Raw genomic sequence first — 19,197 nt, 5'->3', positions numbered from 1 at the left:
GTCTGGTTAGATGTAGGTTATTGTCGAGGTCCCAGCCTTTGCTGGGGGTGGTGGGTTTGCAGGTGGTTAGTACGTTGTGAAAAAAAACTAAATGAAAGTGAGTCATGTGTGACTACAGGTGAATGCCAGGAGCCAGGGATTATGATGAATAATTAACCCAGTTCTGTGCATGTCGGGTCCAGCACTCCCCCACTCCCACCCCAACTCGTTTTAGCAAAGGCTGTGATGGCCCAGTATTCGCTAGGCTGGGGCGGAGCCTACGTTCCCGTTGCTGCTCCTGCCCTACCCCTCACTCCCTGCTTTTGTCCGGCTCAGGCCTCCCTCCACGGTGCCTGCTGGCTGGAGTGACCTCGGCCGGCTTGTGGCTTTGCTCTCCCTTAACCGCTTGCTTCCTATCTGTGTCATACAATCGGTGCCTTGTAATATATGGCCTCACCCACTAATCGGTTCCACATGTGTGTATCTTTCTAACGCGATGGTTATTTCCACAAGGCCAGAGGTCACGTTTTATCTCCTCTTATGTGGCAGATCACTCCCCTGCTCCTGTTCACGCGCCCCTTCTTCCTTAGTAAAGGAGCCCCCAGCCTCCCCTCCAGCTGGGCATGGCCATGCCGGCGAGGGACACATAAGTGGCAGCGTTGAGCGCTGCTTCTGAGAATCCTTCCTGAGAGGAGGTGGCAGCATGCCTTTCCTTCTTCCCTCTTCCTGCTGCCTGGAGTGCAGTGCAGCGCCCAGGTCCCTGACACCCTGGGGTGGGCGGTAGGGTCTCGTGGTCTGCTGGTCTTCTAATAGCTTGAACCCTGGGTAAGTCCCTATTTCCATGTCTTCGTGGCTCACAGATGAGTGTGATTCTCGGGGATACAGCATGTCACCACCCTGCCCCCGTGGCCCTGAGCACCGTGAGTGCGTAATGATTGCACCCTGAGTCCTGTGGATTCAAAAGGTCAGCAGCACCTTCAATTGGCACCTGGACTCCGAGGAGCTGGTGCCGGGTCCTGGGCTCCACCCCCCTGCAGGTGACCTGGGCAGGTCACCTAACTCCTGTGAACGCCACTAGATCTGCAAGTTGGGAACCGGGCCTGCGACAGCAGAGGTAAAGCAGCAAAGACAGTCAGCCGTCCAGTGCTGCGTGCCCCAGACACTCACTTGCTCGGAGTGTAATTTTCACGGCAGGCTCCACTGCAGAGTCGTGAAGGCCCTCGAGGCCCGCCCCCTGCAGCGGCCTCACTTTCCCAGAATGGACTTGCGGCCTCCACCGCACATCTGCCCCTGTTGAAGATGCCCCTCCCGGCCTGATGCTTCCGTCCCTCCCTGTTCCCTGCGACTCCTCAGCTCTGCGGACAGTGTGAGATGAGATGAGCTGGCTCTGTCGGATGGGGGAGCTTCATTATAGCTTCTGTGTAATTTTTTTTCTTTAGCAAGCTGTCTCGGTGGACACAGGGTGAGAGCCGCTCTTTGCAGGGGGGCTGGCGGCCGTGCTGGTGTGTGGCGAGCGACGGGGGGGCAGCTTATGTGTGCATGGAGCTGCAGTCAGAGCCAGACCTGCCCGGAGCAGTTCTGCACTGTGTTCGGCCACGTTCGGCCTTGCTTTCCTGGGTCTGCGTGGCCAGGGTAGTGGCAGCGTGACCGTCGGCAGAAGAGGCCTTTCCTACTTCGGCAGGCCTGGCGTGCCTGTGGGCCATCAGCCGTGGCCCGAGCTAGCGCCGTGGCTTATCCTGCTGCCACCATCTGTCCCCGGGCTCGTGGCCCCAGCTGGGAGGCACAGCACATCCCGCTTCTCTGCATCTTTCCTCTCTGCTCCCGGGGATTTATGATGACCGGTCGCCGGCTTTCCAGCGTTCCTTCTCTCCTTTGCATTCATTCAGGGAACGTGTATTTAGAGCTTGTCCCGTGCCCGATGAGAGCCCCGTTCCTGACTCTGCGCTTGAGAGTGGGGGCGGTTGACAAATGCCCGTCTCCACCATGAGTCTGAGTTCCGGGCGGGCAGAGATCCCATGTGCTTTCACTCGCCATCACACCCCCAGCTCCTAGTGCGCTGCCCGGAGTAGACCTGGGCTTGTTTTAACAAGTAAGTGCTTGCTGAATGTATGGAGGAGTGAACGAGTGAATGTAAGATCGAGGCAGTTTATGGGAACACAGAGGACTGTGGCTGAGTTTGAGGAAGCAGGTGCAAATAAAGTAGCCCCCAAAGCCAGCTGCACAAATGTCCTAAGAGAAGCACTTAGGTATTTTGAGGCTCTGAGAGGGCAGGACAAGTTGCTCAGGGCGAGAAGCCTGACGTGTTTATTGACAGCCTCTCCCGGGGCCTGAGTGACCCGTGAAGCCTTTCCTGGCCACTGCGGCCTGCGGGGACCACTCCACCTCCCAACACCTTGGGGTCCCTTCTGAGGACACCCGTGGGCTGCGAGCTCACTGGGTTCACGTCTCTTCTCGCCAACCGTGCTGTGAACTCCCTAGGTTCCAGCCCCAGCTTGGTCACCACTAGCCACGTGACCCAAGGCCCAACTGTGCATCTCAGTTTTTTCCTGTGTCACTGTTCAAGCACCTGCCCCACAGGACACAAGATGGTGTGGACACACTGGAAAGGGTTGGACCAGAGTGAGGTGTTCCTCACACGCGCCCCCACCCTGTGCCTAACAGAGCCTCCGCGTTACTGTGTGCTCACTGAATGTGCAGAGGTGGGCCTCAACTCTCTTTGGCTTGGCCTGGAAGAGTCCACTTACTGCAGCGGCAGGGTGGGCACAGACTGCCATCATGCTCAATTCGGCCTCAGGAACAGCTGGTGAGGGTGCCTGTACTTGCTTGAAGTGTGGGCTCTCAGCTGGCCCTGCGGGAGGCTGGGCAGCTGGCCTGCCTTGTGACCAGGTGCTGGGGCAGGTCTGCGTGCCTTAGTTCTCCTGCCTCTTCTGAAATGTCCTTTAAATCTGGTGGTCCTTACACCCACCTTGCTCACATCTGAAGAAAAGCTTCCCTTTTCTTTTTGTTTTTAGAGAATGAAAGTTAGCAGATGTAAACTAGTGTATCAATGTATAGGATGGATAAACAACAAGATCCTACTGTATAGCACAGGGAACTATATTCAATACCCTGTGATAAACCATAATGGAAAAGAATATGAAAAAAAAAGGTTCATATGTGTATAACTGAGTCACTTTGCTGTACAGCAGAGATGGGCACAACATTGTAAATCAACTACAATAAAAAAAGTTTTTTAATAAAGAGGATAAAATTTTTTAAAAAATGAAAGAAAGGGTTTTTTTTTTTTTTTTTAGGTCCTCAGATCAGAGCCTCATGCAGTAGGGCCCAGTGACCTAACTGTGGGGCAGTGTTTCTGCCCCTGTCCTACAGGATCCACATTCAAGGTCTTTCACCTTGTGAACACACACACCGGCCTGGGGCTCGTGGCCCTTCATTAGCTCATCTGACAAATGCCGAGTGAGCCCCTGCTTGTGCCAGGCCCTGGGGGGCAGTGGGGAGGGAGATAGTCCAAGTGTCTACCCTGGGGAGCCTGCAGCCTGATAAGAAGACTTGGAAAGTGAAGCTGGTTTAGCAGACGAAGTTCAGGTCACGGGTTTATAACTAGTGGCAGAGGATTACTGGTCCCTCCCTCACATCCCTTCACAGTTTTATACCTGTGTTACAGTGCTTATCACACTGGGTGGGTTACACAAGGGTGTGCCATGGCCGCTTAAGTCCTGGCTCAGGCAGACATCACTAATCAATCATCGCACTCTCTGCCTCTGAGCCCAGACCTGGCCTCAGAATCCTTCTTAACACAGCACTCCAGATACCGCTACCAATCACCTGTGCCTGACACCCAGGCTTAAACCCTCTTTCTAACCCCTGGTGTCGTGGTGAGTTACTCGTGTGAGCACTCCTTGTGCCTCGCAAGGCTTCAGAGTGGGCTGTCAGACCATGAGGACCACTGCACTGCTGGCTCTGGTTAGGCTGGGCCACCACCAGTATCGGGCTCAGTGGGACTGCACAGCATGTTCTAGTCACCTTCTCATTTGCTGTCCCCTCTGCCTGTGAGTCTCTTATTCCACATGTCCACCTGGCATGCTCTCTCTCTCTCTCCACTTGTGTTTGTTCAACTGTTGCTTCATCGGAGGACCCTCTTTGACCACCTGTCTGTAATAGCTTTATTTTCCTTCACTCTTGGGTCGTCCTACCCTTATTTTTCTTCTTAGCACTTCTTACTTCCTGGCACATCACATGACCTTTTCATTTACCTCTTTATCTCCCTCATTTACTATGGGATCCCCAGCAATGAAAAACATTTGATCAAGTGCATCTTGTGTTGGCAAATCCTAGTGGGCCAGGCGTACCCCCTGCCAGTTCGGATTAAATGAGATAATACAAAGTATGGAGCCCAGGCTCTGCTTTAGCATCGTTCAAAAGAAAGTGTTCTTTGCACTCTAGCAGGGGGAGGGCGTGTCCAGTTGAGACCTTTCCTCCCTGTGGTCAGTTGGTTCAGTTTAGCCAGCAGCTGGCGAGCGTGTCTGCTGCGGGCAGCACATGCAGAGGCCGGGGTGGGCGAGGATACAGAAGTGAGCACGCTACAGTGCCCTACCCCCGGAACCCAGGGTTCCCAGTCACCTCGAATGTGGGGTACACTGCGCTGGGGCTCAGGGGGCACAGATGAAGTGATTATTTCCAGCCGAGGGGTTTGGGCAGGGAAGGAGGCGCTGGAGGTGGGTGGAGGGGTGGAGAGCACTGCCTCAGGTGCCCACCCCGCCAGCGTGGACAGCTGCCTTGAAGTCGATGCCATCTGTTGAGATTTTCACTTCCTGCTGAGATGGTAGTTATCACACACTTGTTTCTTAACCTTTCTCCTCCCCAGTTTTTCAGCTGTGTCCTGAATTGCCCTCCCCCAGTTTCCTGCTATAGAATAAGTTCTTGGTGACAGAATGAAAGAGGCTTCCAGAGCTTCTTGCTCTCTGGGTGGCGTCGGCCATTTGTTGCAAACTCTCATGGCGGCGAGGAGTGACTGGCTTGCAGGATTCGTTCGCTTGCACCACCTGTCTCACCGGCAGCTTTTTCAGAGGGGCGCGCGGGGGCGAGGGGAGCAGTAATACGGTCTCACCTCGCTCCCTTGTCCGCCACGGAGACTTCCCTGCTCCCTCGGTGCTCCCACCGAACTTGACCCACTTCTCCAGCCTCTACCCTTCTCTGAGGCTCAAGTTCTGTTGCTGTGCCCAGGGCGCAGGGATCGCTAATCAGCCATGCTCACTTTGCCCCTGGAGCCAAGACCTGCGCTTAGAACTCTCAGCCTAGCACCCCGCCGGCCCTTCAGCGTTGAAACCTCTGCCACCCTTCGCAGTGGAAACTGTCGTGTGTGTGCTTTTCCTCTTGAGACCAGAGGGAAAAGAGAGAAAGCAGGAGCAAAGGAGGGACACTGAGATGCTCCTGCCTGGCCCTAAGCCCCGAGGGATAGAGCAGGAAAGGGGTGTGGTTGAGCCCAGGGGTGGGGAGGATTTCCCCGGGCCTGGGGATCTCCAGGACAAGCCCCTGCACCCCAGTAGCCGTGGCCGTCTCCTTATGGGTTTCACTTTCCAGTCGCTGCAGGCCTCCTGCATGTGTGCACAGCAGGGCTGTTCTAGGTTGGGACCCTTGAAGCAGGAGGAGGCAGGCATGCTTGTTCTCCCTGAGCGTGTCGGGGACAGCACCCATTGGGGGCCTAATTACATGCCAGGCGCTCCTGTGGGTTGGGTGTGATACCCCCCTGTCCAGCCACCTGGGGGGGTTGAAGCAGTGATAGGCTGGCGGTGGACCTGGCTAGGGGACTCCAGAGCCACTGCTGCCACTGTGGAGATAAGCACAGAGCGGGTGCCAGGCCCTAGCTCCCTGTGCAGGGCTTCTCTTTCTCCATTCTGGGGCTGCAGTGGGTGGGGGTGGGGTGGGGGGAGACACAGGGTGGAGGAGGGTCTTCTGTTACTTCCTTTGCCTTTGTTGCCACCCGGACGGCACCTGCTCTTTGTTTCCATTTTAGCCGAACGCTCCCTCCTCCTGGAAGCCTTTCTGGATTAGTCCTCCTGTGTGCTCCCATCGTCCCCCAGCTCAGGTGCCTCACATCCGCTCTGTTATGGCACCAGGCTTGCCAGCAGGCCCGTCCCCTGCCAGGCTGTGGGCTCCCCGAGAGCAGGGCCCCGCCCCGTGCACACACCCTGGACACCCTCACTTCTCCCTCTCGGTTTTGTTGAGCTTGTTTGTCTGCATTTCCTGGATTTGAGGACAGAGGTCGTGTCTGTGTATTCTGCCAACACCACCTGACCCCCGGCAGGTGCCCAGGAAATACCGTGGTGTAATTAACAGAGTGAACGGCTACCCTTCTGCTCTCCCTGCCCGCCAGGCCCCTGCCCTGGGGCGATGGGCGTTAGGGAGCAGTGATGCCCCGAGGCCTGCGATGCTCACGCTCTGTGTTGGCAGCGGTGGCCTGGCTTCCCTGCCTGCCTCTCCCTGCCCTCACAGGTCCTGGCAGGCTGCCACCTGCCGCTGATGCGCCCACGCACACTCTGCTCCCCCGTGTCCCCCGGGACTGAGGGAACTGGTGCAGCACCGTCTGGTAGTGGGTAAGGGCTGCCGGGGTGTGCCGCCCGCCCCGGCCCTGCCTGCCCTGAGTGGTGGGTGGAGCAGAGTGGGGCACAGTGGCTGCAGAGACGCATGATCCCCAGCCCAGCTGCTTGCTGGGACAGGGGACGGCCGCCCCTCTCCCGCTGAGCTCTTTGGGCATGCCCAGGGCAGAAGGTGCCAGGAAACCAGCCTAGAGCTGCCACCTGGCGAGGGTGCAGGGGAGCAGGATGGGTCCCGTGGACCTGGTGGTGTTGGTGGCTCCACCGGCCCCGCATGACGCGTGTCCCCACCCTGCTGTGACCCCGCACACTGCGCTCTGGCCTAAAGGTGGTGCTGGCTGTGAGCCCCGTGCCCTCCCTCTGCCCATCAACAAAAATGTTAACTTTTGCAAGAAGCCCAGGGAAGGGAACTCTACAGCTGCTGATTTGTAGCTCCAGGATCCCTCACCACCATAAAATAGGGTTCTTCACATCAGCCCCAAGCACGGATGCTGCTGCTTTGCTGGGAAGAGAGGGCAGGGCAGCCCTGAGCCCCTCTAGGCATTCAAGTGTGAGGATAGGACCACCCTCCCTCCCCATCCTGCCTAAACGTCTAAATCCTTCTTCTCCCTCCCCCAAATCCCCACTGCAGCCTGGTCATGGCGTGTAGTAGGCCCTCAGTAGATACTGTTGAATAGAAGTGAGCTCCTTGGAGCAGAGGAAAGGAGCCCTAGGGTAGAGCTGAGAAATCCTGGCTTTATAGACCCAAATGGGGACGCTACACCCCCTGTGATGTTCCTCTCCAGGCCTCAGTTTCTGTGTTCCGTAGATAATCTATAAGGCTCTACCGGTTTTCATTTTTCTTTTCTTTTCTTTCTTTTTTTTTTTTTTTGCGGTACGTGGGCCTCTCACTGTTGTGGCCTCTCCCGTTGCAGAGCACAGGCTCCGGACGCGCAGGCTCAGCGTCCGTGGTTCACGGGCCCAGCCGCTCCGCGGCACGTGGGATCTTCCCGGACCGGGGCACGAACCCGTGTCCCCTGCATCGGCAGGCGGACTCTCAACCCCTGCACTACCAGGGAGGCCCTATTTTTTCTTTTTTTTTAATATGTATTTATTTTTGGCTGTGTCGGGTCTTAGTTGGGGCACGTGGGATCTTTCGTCGCGACGTGCGGGCTCGGTAGTTGCGGCCCACAGGCTCCAGAGCACGTGGGCTCTGTAGTTGTGGCCTGTGGGCTTAGTTGCCTCGCGACATGTGGGATCTTAGTTCCCCGACCAGGGATCGGATCTGCGTCCCCTGCGTGGGAAGGCGGATTCTTAACCACTGGACCACCAGGGAAGCCCCCTGTGCTGGTTTTGAGTTCTGATTCTCACCACCCTCTGCTGTTGGCTGGGGTGGTATGGGTCCAGCTTGCCATCGCCCCTGCTGCCCCTCTGCTTGCTGGTGGCCTCACCGCAGACATTCTCCCCTAGAGCCCAGCTTTAGCTGCTGGTGACGAGGCTTGTATTTACCATGGAAAATGGTTCCTGAGACACCATTTATGGGCAGAATTTCTTCTCAGGAGATGAATGTGGTACCCTGCCCGTGCTTCTGGAGCTGCCCCCCCCCACCTTCCTTGGTCCAGGAACTCAGCACAGATGCTTCCTAGCATCAGAGCAACCCAAAGGGAGGGTGGCAGGCGTTCTCGGGGACGTTTGAATGGTCCTCCAGTCCCGTCCCTGTGGGTTTCCCCTGGCTCTCCTGGGACGTGTGGGCCCTTGGCTGTTTTCAGAGTTGGCAGCCCTGAGTTAGTCACTATAAAGATGTGCTGTGCTTCTCTATGCCACCCCCCCCCCCCCCCCAAGGAGCCAGACGTCCCTTAGAGAAGGTCCTCCTCCTGTTACGGGTGAGGGTGTGGCTCACAGAGGGACTGTGACTTGCCTGAGGTCACACAGCGAGTAGCTTTGCCCTCACTTGGTGTTTTGAGTTTCCAGGTGTTCCTTCCCACACGTCTCTTCCTCCTGGGTCAGCTCAAAGGAAATATTTGTTTTCCTCTCTGGGAACAAAGGCTGGGCTTGGTTTGTTTCTGTGAACGCAGCCATGAGGAGAGGCAGTCACCAAGTGTTCAGGGGTAGGGGGTTTTCTGACGATCTGGGAACCGCAGATGGCCCAGGTTGGTGGCTTTAAATCGCTGGGTTCTGAGACTCGGTGTGGCCTCATTAGGGGAGCCGGTGCTCCTAGGCTTGTGCGGACCTGAGCTAGTTTCAAGCCCTGGGGACCCCAGGCTTAATTGAAACGAGGTGGAACAGATGGGCTGAGTCTATCAGCAGCTTTACGTGACAGTCTCTTAACATAAAAGCACTTCATTACCCACTCATTTCACTGGGGCTTCCTGCCCCAGTCGGAGGGAACGTGGCGGAAACGAGAGCCTCTCGTCCAGATGGAATCACAAGCACGTGGCCTGTGGGCCCGTCTCTGAACAGGCGGCCGAGGATACATCATCAGGCTTACGTCTCCGCTCAGCAGCTAAATTAAAAAAATCGCTCTCCTGGCTGTAACATCGCGGAATGTGGGCCGTGTCGCTGCGTTTGGGGGTCAAGTCCCCGTGGCTCTCAGATGGAGTAGCGTCGAGGGAGGCATGATTGGTTGGGGGTGGAGGCAGCAGGCTGTCACTAGGGAAGGTATGAGACAGGCGTAACTCTAGAAAGTGCCCCGGTCTGTGGTCTCGGGGAAAGCTCACCAACCCAGAGCACCCAACCTGGCCCTCGCTCTGTATCCCGCCGTCAAATCCCTTTACCAGCGCTGTGCTGTGGTTCCCTCCGACTGGAAATCCTAGTGATTCTTGTCCTGACCCCTTCACATGATGTTGGGAGGAGGAAAGAGAGGGGACCCTCCCTGTGTTTGGGTGTGTGTTTTTGTTTGGGCCACGATGTTGTGGAAGGGAGTTCAGGAACCCCTCTTGGCCAAATCGAGGTGGGAGTCTGGAGGAGTGCTAATCGATGGCAGGAGTATAAGCCCTGTGATGTGTGCAGAGACTGCCAGGAATACTGCTCCTGACTTTCTCGGTCTGTCCGTGTGAGCGTCTCAGCCTTTCAGAATCCCAGAGGCGCCTCACCTGTGTGAACCTTAGCCGTGCGGTTTCTGGAAAAGTTATGGCTGTGGGGTTTGCAGTCTCTCCTCCTCTCTTGGGGCACTGGAATAGACGCTGGGGACATTGGAATACGTGTGGTGGCTTTCCCATCTGAGTCACGTCTACTGTTTAGGAATTTTAAATTCCCCTTGCTTTGCTTGTTTGCTCATAAAACTATCACATTTGGGATTTTACAGTTGGAAAGCCTGGCGTATTCAAACCAGCATTACAAATTCACTTTGAGATGTTTTGAACTTTGGTTAACATCTACAAGCTGTGGGATCTTCAGGCACATGGTGGGCGATTTGGCTAGGTAAAATAGGAAATAACAGGGGAGTGAAGTAACGTATAGTAGTGGAGCAGAGTAGTTAGTTTTCAGGACTTGGTCCTCTTGTTCATGTGAGAAAGAGAAGACACCACTTCCAAAAAAGAGACTTGAAAAAGAATAAAACCTCACTCAGTATAAATTTTGAGGAATATTTTCTGATCGGTCTCATTTTGTCAGCTGTCACTTAGCTGCTTTTTGCTGCCTGTGCGTGGGGAGTCACTGGCGAGGCAAAATGTGAAAGTGCCACAGAAGTGGGCGGGTGAAACATTAGGAGTTGAGGGGAAAGAAACTCATATATGATTAAGGGCATCAAGGATGGCTTCATGGAGGAGGTGACATTTTCACTGAACTTCGGAGGATGGATAGGATTCTGACTGGTGGTGATCGGGGCCAGTGATGTGTGAGGATGAAAGAGCGCCCCAGTGGGGAATGCAGGGTATGTACGGTACACTGTAACCAAAGGTTTGACTTGCTGGCCACACTTAGCAGCTAATTCGTTTCCTGGCTCTCTCCTACGCTGCGGGACTCTAAGCATTCTCCGCAGCCCGGTTTAGAGGCTGCTGCCTCTGAGACGTTTTCCCAGACTTGCCTGGGCAGAGTTTGGCAGTGCCCCCCATGCTGTGCTGCTCTGGCACCTGTCCTTTTGTGCTGTGACGGTCTACCTCCCTGCCTTTTCCACCAGCTGAGTGTTCTCAGCTCACAGCTAGGCCGCTCATATGTGTTTCTGAGTATCTGAACCCCAGACTTAAAGGTGTGCTGGGTGCGCACTCAAAGCTGTATTACTTGTGTTACTGATTCTCAGTATTGGATAGGTCTCTGTGTTGCTTGGACTGTGTGGACTGCACATTTTGCTGTCTGGACCATCCTGATCTCCTTGGCAACCATGAGCATCATCTTCCTCCTGGATGCCTCGTGTGGGTGTTTGTCTTAACATCTCTGGGATCTCCCTCTCATTTCCTCTATGTTAACAACTCCTTTTCAAACTTTCATGGAGGGTCATTCTGTGCACCTAAACTCAAGGCATTTAGCAGCGTTTATTCTTCCTTCCTGGCAAAATGTCGAGCCATAAAATTCATTTGGCAAGAGAAAAGGATTTCTTCCCATTTTGTTGTGAAATCATTGTGCTTAATCCAACAATCCCAGTGTTTCCAATGGAAACTGAAGATAACCTTTGCCACAGACACACAGAGTGTTTCCACCCTGCAACTTTCCGGGACCTTTCCTTTCTTCCACCAGCGGAGAAAGTGACCTTACTGTTTGAGCATGCACAAAGGTTGACATGAGCCTTGGCACGATTTTAAGCCTTTTCAGCGAGGCCCCTACGTTGCCTCAGGCGGTGGGTGAACTTCTCCGGGATCCCTGAGCCTCCGTTTTCCAGGGACTGGTGGTCTGGGAGCCCACCCCTTCCCCCAGGGCCTCCTGCCTCAGGTCCCAGCGCAGGGCCCAGGACTGTAAGCCAGCCTCTGTCCTCATCCCTCAGTTCTCCTGGCTGGCATCTCTTCTTCCCGGCCGATGGAGGCTTTGCAATTTCTGATGGGGGATGCTGGAAAAAGTTTGGGGGGGGGGCGGTGATTAAAAGAATCAATAATCCACTTCATTTTTTGTGTTGGATACGTTGTGAATTGTCTCCGGAGAAAGGCTTTTTTTTTTTTTTTTTTTTTTTAGTGGACCTGTCATGTTCACGGTTCAATATCTAGTAAATAGATGCTGCTGACATTCTTTGGGGGAAGCCATGCCACAGGGTTAAAATAATTTAAGGTGTTAGAACCACATTACAGAATCTTTTTTAAATGTTGGGAAAGCTTGCTCTTGTCCTGATCACGCTAATAAAGAGAGTTCTGGGGCTTCCCTGGTGGCGCAGTGGTTGAGTCCGCCTGCCGATGCAGGGGACACGGGTTCGTGCCCCGGTCCGGGAAGATCCCACATGCCGCGGAGCGGCTGGGCCTGTGTGCCATGGTCGCTGAGGCTGCGCGTCCGGAGCCTGTGCTCCGCAACGGGAGAGGCCACAACAGTGAGAGGCCCGCGTACCGCAAAAAAAAAAAAAAAAAAAAAAGAGAGAGAGTTCTGTCATTTTAGTATATTTCCTTTGAGGGTTTCTTCTTTTTTAGCATATCTTTAATTTTCTACATTCAGTTAGGCATCCTTTTATTCATTTCAGCATTCTTTGCCCTCTTCCTACCCAGGATCGCGGCCGTACCTTCCATCACCTAACCAGTCCCCAGCGTCGGTTTGCGGCACAAGTCCTCAGGTGCCGCTCCCTTACACACACCCGGTCATACTCGGGTTTGTATTTTGAAGGTGGGTGTTTTAGAGCCTCCGTTTAATATTCTGCTGTTGACAGTTTTGTGGTGATGTAGATAGCTTGCTAGGAGTTTGGGGTACACACACTTATTCTCAGAGGTAAGTTGAGGGGGTTGGTTTTGGGGGAGCCGGAGCTGAATCCTCCTATTCCAACCAAGGGAGGAGGTCCTGGAGAAAGCACGGCTTACCTGAGGGCTTCCAGGACATTCACTGCCATGGCTCCGTGGGTGCTCTATTTATAAGTCCTGGATAGAGACTGGCTGGAAAGGAATTAGGAGGCCCATCTCCCACAGGGACTGGGCAATTTGATGGAGACAACTGGGCGACACGCAGAAAATGAGCTTCACCTGCAAGCCCCGGGAACCGCAGGTCGCCTCTGGCCCAAGGGACAGACCAGGTGGAGTGAGGCATCCAGGCTTGTCCTGGGGTCCCTCCCAGCTCCCTCTGTGCGGCCCCCAGCCTCTGCCTTCCCTCCCCCGGTCCCCCTGCCTCTCCCAGAGCCCCACCTCCAGAGGGCAGTGACGGATCCCCCAGATCTTGTTACCTCAAGACTTAGCACCACCTGCACATACGTGGAGGCACTCGGGAAGCCTCGAAGCTTCCTTGGGAGGAGTGAGGTTTGAGGGAGTTTGGGAGGGAAGGAACGTTTAGGCTGGAGCGCTGGCCTGTGTGAAGGCTGGTGACTGGAGGGATGACGAGGGCCCAGGTGACTCCCGGAGCCAGCTGGGAATCACAGCCTGGGCCCCATATTGGATTCTGACATGTGGGGAGCCGTGCTCACCAGCAGGGACGAGCGTTTGGTGGTGTGGGTTCAGTGAAGCCACGTGCCTGGGTGCTGGTCTCGTTTACTCTCGGGGGGCTGGGAGGTCCTGCCACCACCAAGGCCACTTGCTTAGTTGTAATCGTGTATGAGTTCTGCGCATGACCTGGTGCCTCTGAAATCTGCTCTCCCGCTCCTGCATCATCCTTCCTGCCACTAGCAGAGCTCTGTCACCTGTGAAGCCTGGACTGGGGCACCCCCTCCCGTGTCCTGGATTTTCCCCACTGGGTACGTTTGTACTTGTCATGAGAGGATTCTAATAGGAAGGGAGCGTCTTCCTTCCACTCGGCTTCCTGGTTCTGTTCTGAGAGCTTCTCTCCACCTGTGACCCCTGGGAGCCAGTGCCACGGCCTCAAGACGGCCCCTCGGCACTCCCTGTGTCCCCCCAGGTTGCCTCTGGAGGGTCCAGATCAGGAAGCTGTCAATCCGAGGGCGGTCTGAGTCTCTGGGCTTATTGACACTGTGTGCGAAACCAGATGCAGCCCCTGGGAGCCCCAGCTGGGGTGCCAGACGCTTCCTGGAGTGTCCTGCCCGTCCCATCCCTCCCCGAGGTGTAGGGCCTTGTTTGTGTCAGGACAGCCCTGGGAGGAACTTCAGAGTCGATAAGATCCTAAATTTTAGATTTGCAGCCTGGCTGGGGTCAGGTGGGTTCTTTCCCCTTGTACTTACAAAGAGCTTTCTAGCCCCGACCCCCTTGCTACATGAGAATCCAAGTACCACCACCCTGCGCTGACCTACTTTTGTGACTTTTCTTTTAGTTGGTTTCAAGTGGTTAGCAATGAGGTCCCTCCAGCATGCAGTTAGTGCAGTTGCGTTTAGGAAAAGGAGAGTCTGGGGTTTCCTCAGCATCTTATACTAGGATCTCAGAACACACCTAAAGCAGGTGCACAGAGGAGAGGGAACGGGGGTACAAAATCTGCTCTGGATCTCGGTGCTTAAACCCACCCCCTGCCCTGCTCCTGCCTCTCCGCAGCCCAGTTCTCTGTGGAGGGAGGGCAGGGGGTCTCTGGGAGGGCTGCACCCCAAGCCTGACTCTTCCCTCCTGCCGTCAGGCCGCAAGGATGGGATGAGACAAGAGGCCGCAAGTCTCGTGTGTGCCCTCATCCCTCGTCCTGGCCTCGGGATGTGACAGTGTGCTTTGTTTCTGCCTTTGCAAAGGCCCGGGTGGCACCAGGAAGGCTTGTTGGCACATCTGGGGGCTACCCAGAGCACACCTTGGGGCCTGTGCTCTCCGTCCTCGCTCCGTGTCCCCACTCCCGCAGCCGGCCGGGGTGTGACCAGTGCCCGCCAAGCCCGCCCGCGTGTCAGCTGCGGGCTCCACAGTGGCTTTCTGTTCTGAGTACCAGGCAGGAGGGGCCCCTCGTCAGCAGCCTCCTCACGTAGCCGGAGGGCCTGGCCCGTCGCCCTGGAGGCCCCGCCGCCCTGAGGGGACGCATTTGCTCAGCTTTCCTCAGGGAATCCCCTCGTCACCAGTGTTGCAGAGCACGGCAGCCACTAGCATGTCACATGTGGCTGGCGGGGCCTCCAGATGTGGCTAGTGTGACTGAAGAAGTGAATTTCTAATTTGTTTAGATTTGAAAGCTGATACTGGATTCAGTTACTGGAAACTTTTTAAGTGTGTTTGGAACAACTTCGGTTTGCGCCTCTGCTGATTCAGATCGTGTTTCCAGTGACAGTTTAGCATCTGAATTGCGATGTGCTGTGAGTGTAAACTACACACTGAATTTCAAAGACTTAGTGTGAAAAAAGAACGTGAAGTGTCTCATTCATGGTTTTATGTTGGTTATGTGGTGAAACAGTATTTTGGAAATGTTGGTTTAATTAAAGTATATGATTTGTATGTTGTCACCCGTTTCTTTTTACTTTTCTAAGGTGACTACTAAGAACATTTGAAATTAATGTGTTTCATGTTGTATTTCTGCTGGCCAGCTCTGACCTTTGTACTCAAACCTCTGAGCCTGTTTTTGCTGGAAATGTGATTGGTGGTCCTTTGGCGGGAGCAGTTAAGGTCTTGGGGGTATCTTTGGCCCCCAAATTTTGGATTAACTTTTGGGAGGCCCATGATGTTTTGAGAGGAACACATCATGGAAACATTGTTAATAAAACATTACTTCTTAATTGTGCAAGTGATACATATTTCTTGTGGGAAAATTAGAAAATACTGATTAGACAAAATGAACCATCCAGTTTTGGAAGGAGAATACATGGGTTTTCCAGCAATATTTTCTAGCAGTGTTTCCAGCAGTCTTTTGCTTAGGTAATCATAAGCATAAAAATACCACTTTGCATTATTGCAATGCAGAGACCTTCAAGATGATTTCTCATTCTGTATCTCCTTCATAAACGTGTGCACCCTTCTTCGAGCACCCTGATAAATAGGGCTGGCACTACAGACAGTTGGACCATGGCAGAGGAAACCAGCCAAGACTTCAAAGGGGACTGTAGCTGGTTGGACAGTGATAAGAAGGAAATCTTCTAGAAGTTGGGCTGAGCACTTGAGTTTAGTGTTGAGGCTGGATAGGGACTCCACGACAGGATGGACCCATCTGGTTGGGAGTCCTTCCTTTTGCTAGAAGTGGATTTACCTGATTTTACTCACGGTGTGTGTTTTGCCCCCAGGGAGGGACTGTGGGATCCTTTGGTGAGCTCATTCAAGTGAGAAACGGTTTTTGCCGCGTTGACTTTTCCAAGCCCTGAAGGAGAGCTGAGGCTGTAACGCAGCTCAGACTCTGTCCAGCACTGAGACTTGTTTGAGAAAACATTGGCCATCTCTGGTGAGGTGACACGTGACCTCAGATAGTAAAGAAAGACATCCTCCAACACTGAGTGCAGAGGGGCCCGTGTGTTTGGGAGTGGGGTACTCCTTCTGGTTTAGCATCCCCTCCCCTCAGTTTCTGGTGTGGCAGGAGCCATGGAAAGATAATAAGGAGAGTGGCTCAAATCATTTTGTACATTCTGTGAAGGTGTTGGCCTCTCCAGGCGTGCTTGCCTAGGCCACCATTCTCAGGATTCAGAGAGCTCTGAGGTGTCCAGCTGGGCCCTGTGGGATTAGCCGATCGTGTTAATTGTCCCCTTTTTCTTCATCAGTGCTGGTTGGCAGTGTACTGAGTACAGAGATTCATCACGTCATCAGTAGAGCGACTGCTGAAAAAAAAAGTCGTGTCTCAATAGAAACATTTTATTTATTTATTTATTTATTTAATTTATTTTTTGCAGTATGCGGGCCTCTCATTGCTGTGGCCTCTCCCGTTGCGGAGCACAGGCTCCGGACGCGCAGGCTCAGCGGCCATGGCTCACGGGCCCAGCCGCTCCGCGGCATGTGGGATCTTCCCGGACCGGGGCACGAACCCGTGTCCCCTGCATCGGCAGGCGGACTCTCAACCACTGTGCCACCAGGGAAGCCCGGAAACATTTTTTTTAAAGGCATAAGAGGAGCTTTGTTGGTCAAGAGTTTCTTGACCACTTTTGTAAGACCAAGAATACTTAGGAATCCTACTACCTTGCTTGTCATCTGTAAAATTAGATTTTTTTATCTTCCGATTTGTGAAAAGCAAGGCACATCTGGGCGGGGAAGACCAATGTGCCCTGAGAATTGCTCTGGGAAGCATGAGTGGTGGGTCGGCACACTCCAAGGAGAACTTTGTTAGCCGTCCCTACCCCAAGGGGACATGGCCAATGGCTGGTGCCTGGGCCTTCTTTCAGAGGCCCTTGGTGTGAGGGAGAAGGCAGCTCACTTCCCATGTGTCCCCTCTCTGACGGGCACAGAGTAGCTGTGATTTATCCCTACCCCAAGGAAGTCACTGCTGAAAAGAGAGAAGTGTCACTTACAGCCTGTACCAAAGACCTGCCGAAAGCTAGGATCCCAAATCGTCAGCTTGTAAAGACGCAGTAGCATCCCTTTAATCTTTATTCTGTATTTTTTAATTGCACAAGCAAACCATACCGTAAAAATAAAGACATCTTTTAAAAAGAAACTCCTGATCCTGCTAATCTAGCATCTGATATATCTTCTTTTTCCCAAAGTCTCTGTACACACGCAGACCTAATTTTTATTTGGTAGTAATCAAGGCGGAAGCACAATTAGCTTTTTTGACTTTTCGCTTACTGGTATCTTAACTATTCCTTTCTGTTATATGGTGCTTTCATAGTTACTGTTTAATGGCTGGCACACTCATCCAGCAACTTGGTAAACTGTAATTGTCTTAATCAGTCTTTATTCTGTTTTCTGTGCTTAATGGTATCCTTTCCCCTTTGTTTCTGTAGGAAGTTCTCCAGCAGCTGATCGTAATGAATTTGCCCAATGTCTTGATGATTGGCAAAGACCCGCTGTCTGGTGAGTGAAAGCCACCCCCCCAACGCCCCCCCCCCCCCACCCCCTGTAGAGCCTGGGCAGGGCCATCAGCCCTGGGCAGCTGTCAGAGGCAGAGCTCTGGCTGCCAGCTTGGAGCCAGCACAGTGAAAGCACGTGATCATTCGGGTGTGATCGTAACGGGTGGGTTTATCACCCTGAGGCATCACGCCAAGAGCGCATTTCTTCCTTAAGAATATATCCTCTGACCCCTGGGATTGGAGCCCAGAGGCAGGCGAGGCCTCGGGCTTAGGGCCCCGAGTTGTATGGTGGACCCCCAGGGGTCTCTCCTCACACCATCGTGGGGTGTGGTGTCTATTGGCAGGAAAGAATCTTTGGAGGGAGCTAATGTCCCTTCCGCTGGGATCCTGTGCTGCTTTATTCCCCCCGTGGTAGATCTCACCGGGACATCCTGTCGTGTGTCCGTTTTCACGTCTCTCTCTGGTCTCTGAGGCCTGAGTGGGCAAGGTTCTAAGTCCTAGTCTCGGACACTCGGTGTGACTTTGAAAGACTGAAATGTCCTCCTGGACACCTTCCAGAGAGCCAGGGCTTAGTTCATCCCTGATAGTTAACACACTGGGTTGGTTAAACAGGGTGATAGATTTCCTCCCCTCCACCTTTGTGTGCGTTCACCTGGACCCGTGGCTCATGGATGAAAGCTTGCAGGCCCCAGGGACAGATGTGCTTGCTGACTGGAACTTCCCTGGTTCCCGTGGAGACCTTGTTAGCCTCCTGGGCTCGGTGTGGAGTCAAGGAATGCGGGAAGGATCCCACACGTTAGAGCCTTTTGCAGAAGGAACTGAAGCTTCCCTCTGTCGGTCCCTCCCCGCCCTGCTCTCCCTGGAGTCTGGCTGTCCTTGCTCCTGTCCACGTGAGCTCAGTTGGCTGGAGAGCAGAGGAGAAGTATACCAAGTGACCCGTCGAGGACATTTCTCATAGAGGAGCCCTGGCCCTGAGCAGCAGCTTCTGGGGCCACCGGGTCGAGGGCAGCTGAGCATTTAATCACTTTGTTCTTGGAGGCGGTCCTCCTGGGCCCCACTTCCCTTTTCGCTACGGGAGCCAAAGGAAGGGGGTTCCTTGACCTCCTGTTCATCTTCGGTGCCGCTGACCCGTGAGCACCCCCAGCCTTACACATTGGCTCTGCAGAGCGCACCCAGGCCCACCTGGTGGCCCCTCACCCTTCCCCACTTGGTGCGTTAATAACAGGCAGCCCTTGGTTCGCGCCACCCCCAGCTCTGCCTTAGGGCCATTCGTTTACTGGCTTTATTTCATGGTTCCCCCAGGTAGAGGACTCAGATGCAGCCCTGGGCTCCAGGGACAGTTGGGACTCCTGTGTTTCTGCAGTAACATCAGGAAAGTAAGGGTCTGCTTTGCTGAGCAGAACTGTGCTGCTTGTCCTGACTTATTTGAGGGGCTGATGTTAGAAGAGAGATGCCCGGAGAGGTTGGTGGTTCAGGCTTAGTTCTACTATTCCATCTGCTCTAGAGACAACATCGTAAGATGAGGAGAGGAAGGCAGTGGAGCAGGAAAGAAGGATGCTCCCTGCTTGAGCCTTTGGTGAGCCTACCGTGTGCTGGGCATTGGACATGCATTTAAAGACGGAAAGGAAAATGTGTTTCCGGGGTGTGACCGTGCCATCCCGTTTATAGATGAGAGAACGGCAGCTCACGGAGTTGAAGTGACAAGCCCTCGGTCACTTAGCCCATGAGCAGAGGGGCCGATTGGGAATTTGCTCCATCCAA

At 54.0% G+C, this 19,197-nt stretch overlaps 1 protein-coding gene across 1 annotated transcript in view; it reads left to right on the top strand.

Annotated features, from left to right (window-relative positions):
• Nucleotides 1-19,197, top strand: part of CCDC88C (coiled-coil domain containing 88C) — a 128,110-nt gene that overhangs the window by 35,471 nt on the left and 73,442 nt on the right. Inside the window, exon 4 of the mRNA XM_030883563.2 lies at nucleotides 17,371-17,440. Coding sequence (XP_030739423.2) covers nucleotides 17,371-17,440 — 70 coding nt within the window. The remainder of the gene's footprint in view (nucleotides 1-17,370; nucleotides 17,441-19,197) is intronic.

This window comes from Globicephala melas, chromosome 2, assembly GCF_963455315.2.
Source record: "Globicephala melas chromosome 2, mGloMel1.2, whole genome shotgun sequence".
Taxonomy (NCBI): Eukaryota; Metazoa; Chordata; class Mammalia; order Artiodactyla; family Delphinidae; genus Globicephala; species Globicephala melas.
This window is presented reverse-complemented; position numbering and strand designations above follow the sequence as displayed.